We start from the raw sequence: 6,511 nt of genomic DNA on the forward strand, positions 1-6,511 counted from the left end.
CTTTTTTACATTTTTGGAATTTTTTGGTGAACAACAAAAAGTCAATTAGTCAAATCACACAATGACAATCACATGCTTTCCTTCTCTACTTGAGACGCTCCTGATAATTCCCTACTACCGTCGCCGCCGCACAACGGAATCAATGGTGTTCGCTCCTTCACCTTTTCGGTCGACCTCCTCTGCTACACTCTCTATCCAAAGCCCTAATTTATCGTCAACAATCGATCATCGTCTAATCTTCTCCGTCTCATTCGATTCTCTAAACAAGCGACGTTCGGCCGCGACGGAAGTACTGTGCTGCGCATCACAACCGAAGAACATGGCAGCGCCGCCAAAAGAAGCGAAGCTATGGGGAGGAAGGTTCGAGGAAGGAGTTACGGATGCAGTCGAGAGGTTTACTGAATCGATATCTTTCGATAAAGCGCTTTACAAGCACGACATTATGGGTAGCCGTGCTCACGCTTCCATGCTCGCTAAGCAGGTATCACTTACTCCTTCCATTTCTGAAAAAATAAAAAAAAACATTACTAACGTTCTGATTGATGGACGAAGGACACAATAGTGAAACACTTTGTATTGCCTAGAATACTGAAATTCCTTAATAACGTTCTGATTGATGGAAACCCCCAATTTCAATCAAAATCTATTTGTTCTTCTTAGTTCTAACATAAGCACGTAATGTAGGGATTAATTAGTTTCAGCGACAGGGATAGCATTCTTGAAGGTCTGGACCAGATACAGGAACGAATCGAAAGGGGGGAGTTTGAGTGGAGGACTGACAGAGAAGATGTACACATGAACATTGAAGCAGCCCTTACTGATTTGATTGGTGAACCTGCCAAGAAACTGCATACAGCCAGGAGTCGAAATGATCAAGTTTCAACTGATTTTCGCTTGTGGTGTCGTGATGCCATTGATATGATTGTTGCACGCATTAAACATTTTCAGGTTGCTACTTGACTACTCCCCTGATTATGGCATAAAGTAACTGTTGTGCATATCTAGTTGCCCTTAATCCTTTCATTGGACTAGGTATGGGAGTGATGTCAAAACAGACAAAAGTTATAACTTTTTGTCCCATCCAAAAAGATGGAACACGGTTTCACTCTCGATCTCTCATATATGCAAAAGACATGAATGCCCTCCTCTTCCTCATCATGAAAAGTAGCCCTAGAAATGACTAATAAGTATTTGGTTAATCACTACAGATTGCAATGGTAAAGTTGGCTAAGACGAATGAGGGAGTGATTGTCCCTGGTTATACACATTTGCAAAGGGCACAACCAGTTCTACTTCAACATCATCTCTTAGCATATGTTGAACAGGTTTCATATTCTTTATGTACTTTTATCATATTGCATAAACTAACTTAACCATGGTTAAACTTTAAAACACCTTGTTGTATTTGTGTAGCTTGATCGTGATGCTGGGCGTTTATTGGATTGCAGAGTTAGGGTAAATTTCTGCCCTTTAGGAGCATGTGCATTAGCTGGCACTGGTCTTCCCATAGACAGATTCATGACCTCTGATGCTCTAGGATTCACTGCTCCAATGAGGAACAGGTATGTTTATGAATATGAATTCCATATTATTTATTATTCATAATAATAATAATGTGTACTTATGTTTGTTTGTTTTAAAACATAAAACAAACAGTATGGATGCAGTTTCAGATCGTGATTTTGTTTTGGAGCTTCTTTCTGCTAATGCGATTATAGCAATGCATTTATCTCGGCTTGGTGAAGAATGGGTGTTATGGGCATCAGAGGAATTTGGGTTCATTACTCCTAGTGATTCTGTTTCAACAGGTAGCAGCATTATGCCTCAGAAGAAAAACCCTGATCCAATGGAACTTGTTCGTGGGAAATCTGCTAGGGTTTTAGGTGACCTTGTCACCCTTCAAGTTTTATGCAAAGGTCTTCCACTCGCTTACAACCGTGATCTACAGGTATTATGATTATTATTATTATTATTATTATTATTATTATTATTATTATAAATCCCTTAAACTTCATGTACTTCTTATTGTCATGTCATGTCATGTATGATTTGAATTTGTTTGTAGGAAGACAAGGAACCGGTATTTGACAGTGTGAAAACAATTATGGGAATGTTGGAAGTATCATCGGAGTTTGCAAACAACATCACCTACAATAAAGAAAGAATAAACAAGGCTTTGCCAGCTGGACATCTAGATGCCACCACACTTGCAGATTATCTTGTTCACAAGGCAAGTTTTATAATCAATCATAGTCTTCTGATGTAATAGAAGAAAGTGGATTGATTTTTTTTATGCAGGGAATACCTTTTCGGACATCACATGACATAGTTGGAAGGGCAGTTGCATTATGTGTATACAAAAAGTGTGAGCTTCAAGAGCTGAGTCTTGATGAGTTGCGTACAATTAACACAGTATTTGAGATGGATGTGTATGAGTATCTTGGGGTTCAAAATTCCATCAACAAGTTTACTTCTTATGGCTCCACGGGTTCTGAATGTGTGGCTGCTCAACTAGATTTTTGGATCACAAGGCTCGGTATCGATCAATGACAAAATTTTGTATTTGGGACAAATATATTGTAAAACCTAAATGCATTTTGTTTTTGTTTTCTGAACCATGTTTCATTTTGTGGCTCTTGTCTTGCCCATGAATTTCTAGTTATTGTATTAACTTTTGTTATAGTTTTAAGTTGAATAATAGGTTATTAATGTGTTGTTAGAACTAGGATTGTTTTGTTATGAGTTATTATAAAAACTTTTGTAATGGTTTTAACTTCTCATCGGTGAGCTAGGCCAATATGATCATAGGTAGGTCAAAAGACCATTAAGTTAAAAAAAAAAAAAAAAAAATTGGAGCAAATTGTTCATGGAGGTGTTAATTTTGAATATTGAAGAGATTAATTCACCGATTGATTGTCAAGGCGCGATTAATACTGACAATTTTGAATTCAAACTTGTGATGTTCCAAATGATCAATAATAATGGTCGTTTTAGTAGAACATTTATTGATGAATCTTTGTACCATTTGCGATACTTTAACCAGATGTGATAATTTCAAACAAAGATTTTTCCCACCTACTAAAAAGGCAAATTGGGAGGAATTAATAGAAATTTTCCTAACAAGATTTTTCCCACCAACTAGAAATTCAAATATAAGAAACTCTATCTTATCATTTAGGTAATGGATTGTGAGCTGTTATAGGAAGTGTGAGAAAGAGAGATGGAACAACTTATTGAGAAAATGTCTAACAAATCAACTCATTGATACTAAGGCTCAGATGCTCAAACACAAATGTTGGTAGATATGCAATCCGGGGAATCTTTGCTTAACAAATGTTATGAGGAAAGTGTGGAAATATTGGATAGAATAGTAACCAATAATTTGCAATGGTCCATGGAGAGGGCACAAGTTGAAGGTGCAAATCTGAGGCTTGTCTTGCCACTCCAAATGATGTGTTGGCAGCCGAGTTAGCCACGATCAAGAGCATGGTGAAGAATATGATGTCGGGGAAAAGGAAAAGAATATTGATGTGAGTTTTTGTGCGTTTTGTCAAATTGCGCATGATTACAAATAGTTTGGAGTGGGAAAACATTTCCCACAACAAATCGTACTCGGAAATATCCAATTCAATATAGAGAAGTCATCCCAAGTTTTCATGGGTGGAAAGCAGCAACAACATACACAACCTCAACAAGAACAATATTAGCAACGGTTTCAAAACCCATCGAGGTTTTATCAAATGCCAAATCGGAATGTGGGACCATAAGGAGGTGCATTCCACCGGGCATCAGGCATCATGTTGTAGTTTGAAACCATCGACTACTTCATCAAATCAAGAGATGACTAATTTAAAAAAGATAATGATGCAGTCAATGATTAAACACGATCAAAAGACGGAGGTTTGGAGTGTTGCCAAGTAACACCCAAAATCTAGGTAATGGCAATGATAAGACGAAATGCAATGTCATCACGCTTAGATCAGGCAAGGCATTGATTAAAGAGAATTCAGTATTATTACTTACCAATGTGGATCATTGGTAGGTGTTGGAGTTGATAAGAAGAAGTAGGTTTTGAATGAAACTATTGGTGTGATATTTTTTTAGCTAAGGGGTGTTGAGAAGGAATACATTGATATAAAAGACATAATTGAGCGAGAGTATGTATAGAAAAAAGAGTTAGGACCAACAATACCAAGTTTTGGTGTTGTAAATCACAAGAAAGTCAAATTAAAAAAAAAAAAAAAAAAAAAAAAACCGGACTAGTGTTGGAGTAACATGCGTAATGCTGTCTTTTCCACCTTGGCAAAGTAAGTCCAAAGTTGGGCAATTCAAAAAGTTTCTTGAGATACTCCCTTAACTCACTAGCAACATTCTTTTTGTTGGAATGTTGAAACAGAGGTTTCATGAAAATTGTTCTCACAAAGAAAAAGATTCATTAAAGAATTTAAGATGAATGCCATGACCAAGAGGTATACACTGATGATCCAAAAATAAGTTACTTGTAAAGAAAGATGATCCATATAGTTTCATTCTACCTTGCAAAATTGGAAATTTTGACAAGATAGGATTGTGTAACTTGGGAGCATGTATCAACTTGATGTCATTATCAATATTCCGTAAATTAGGAATTGGAGAAGATAGGCCAACCACGGTTTCATTTTAATTGGCAAATCGATCGGTGGTATATGCAAATTGCAAAAGGTATACATGATATTATAAATAAGATTGGCAAATCGATCGCTGATTTTAGCATCTTGGATTGTAAACCTGATGATGACTATGGAATAGCTTCTTTAGTCAATAAGCCCAACAAATATGAAACAATCTATTTTCTACTTCTATGATTTTTGGTCAATAAGCCCAACTGATGTGTATGTGTATGAAATTAAGAACTTTAATTGTATATGGGTACATGGCGCCGAAAAGAAAATGGAAAAAGAAAGTGAATTGTCTAGTTACTGTATTATACGTATTGTAGTTCCCATCAAAGTCAATTTCATAAATAAATAAATAAAATTACCACTTTACAAATTAAGTACCTAGAGAAATACCTTATTTACTAAAATGGTACAACATTATTTCATCTTCCATTTTAACCCGACTAACCCGAACCCGGCCATCCCATACCTTAATAGGTTCGGGTTTCGAGGGGATTAAAAATCATGACTATCTCGATCCATTCAACTAGATATCGTAAAATTGAAGTGTCGAAAGATTTAAGTCATTTAGCTACTTATTTGACCACATAAAGTTATACTCACCAAGCGGAAGAGAAAGTAACTACGTTAGAAGAACGAAATAATAAAAAAAACATTGACAAGTAGCTTATGGAAATCCGAGCCAAATCGTTCACTTGCATCTGGCACCACATTAACGTTTTGAGGTGCTGCTAACGAACCACTAGATGTGAAACAATGAGGGAATCCATGCGTACACTTATCCCTATCCATCATTCGCCCTATCCATCATTCGACTGAATTACCTTCCAAACTTATTTCTTTATCATCCATGTAACAAGTAGTTAAATCTTTCGACACTTCAATTTTTACGTCAAAATTGTTTCACTTCATCAACATTTTATTTTTCAGTGTATTAATTTTCATATTGAAATGTATAAAAACTCTCATCTTCATCGTTATTATCATCACTTTCACCTTCATACTTATCATCTTAATAGTTTCCACTAACATCCCGTTCCCGAGTTCAACTTAACGAGAGAAAAGAAAGAAAAATGGTGGAAATGAGAAGAAAATAAAAAAATTTGGTGCTCCCGAGTTTCATTAAAGGAAGGAAGTTGAGAGAAATGGAATGATCACTTTCTCTCCTAACCTTCTTTCCGATTTGGGAGGATTTGGAAAGAAATAACAAAATAATTAATTTTTCTTTCACTTCTCTTCAACTCGGGAACACAAAAGAAATTTTGTTTTCCTTTCATTTTGCTTCTTTTCTGTAACATCCGAATTCAAATATTTCCCTTTTTAAGTTTTTTTGAAAATTAATTTGGCAAAGAAGACCCCCTCATACGTTGGGCGTACATGCATGTACGCTTAGCGTACAGGGGCGCGTTTGATCGGGCAGCTGAGCCTCGTACGCGGGGCCTACGAGCATGTACGCAAGGCGTACGTGGCCTGTGACTAAAACCCTAATCTTCAGACTTGTCCCCTATTTAAACTCATTTATGGCCTTTGGACCCTCAGCTTAATCAGCCTCCTCACCTTTGAACGTCCCTAAAAACCCTAAGTTGCCATTAGAGGTGATTTTGAGCTTAAAGTAACAAAAGGGAGCCACTTTTGGTGTGTTTGCAAGAAGAAGAACTTGTGGTGCAAGCCTTAGACATGGTTGAGCTTCTAGATCCAACATCCACATCATCTTAGGGAGCTTTTTGTAACATCCCAAAAACACAGTCTGAAAATTTCTTTTAAAAACATTACTAATTCATAGCGTTAAGACATTCAAACATACTAAAAGGGTTTATATGACAAATCATAGTTTCATTTCCAAAACACTTGTT

The 6,511-nt window shown here is 36.4% G+C and overlaps 1 protein-coding gene across 1 annotated transcript; it reads left to right on the forward strand.

Moving 5' to 3' along the window:
- Positions 1–46: 46 nt before the first annotated feature.
- LOC145120640 (argininosuccinate lyase, chloroplastic-like) lies at positions 47–2,725 on the forward strand. The gene is made up of 7 exons (XM_079056443.1): positions 47–481; positions 685–948; positions 1,209–1,325; positions 1,414–1,562; positions 1,657–1,948; positions 2,066–2,230; positions 2,299–2,725. The coding sequence occupies exons 1-7, from the start codon at positions 62–64 to the stop codon at positions 2,548–2,550; spliced, it is 1,659 nt and encodes a 552-aa protein (XP_078912569.1). The 5' UTR covers positions 47–61; the 3' UTR covers positions 2,551–2,725.
- The last annotated feature ends 3,786 nt before the right edge of the window (positions 2,726–6,511 follow it).

The sequence above is a fragment of the Lactuca virosa genome, chromosome 6, assembly GCF_052849685.1.
Source record: "Lactuca virosa cultivar CGN04683 chromosome 6, Lactuca_virosa_CGN04683_v6, whole genome shotgun sequence".
Taxonomy (NCBI): Eukaryota; Viridiplantae; Streptophyta; class Magnoliopsida; order Asterales; family Asteraceae; genus Lactuca; species Lactuca virosa.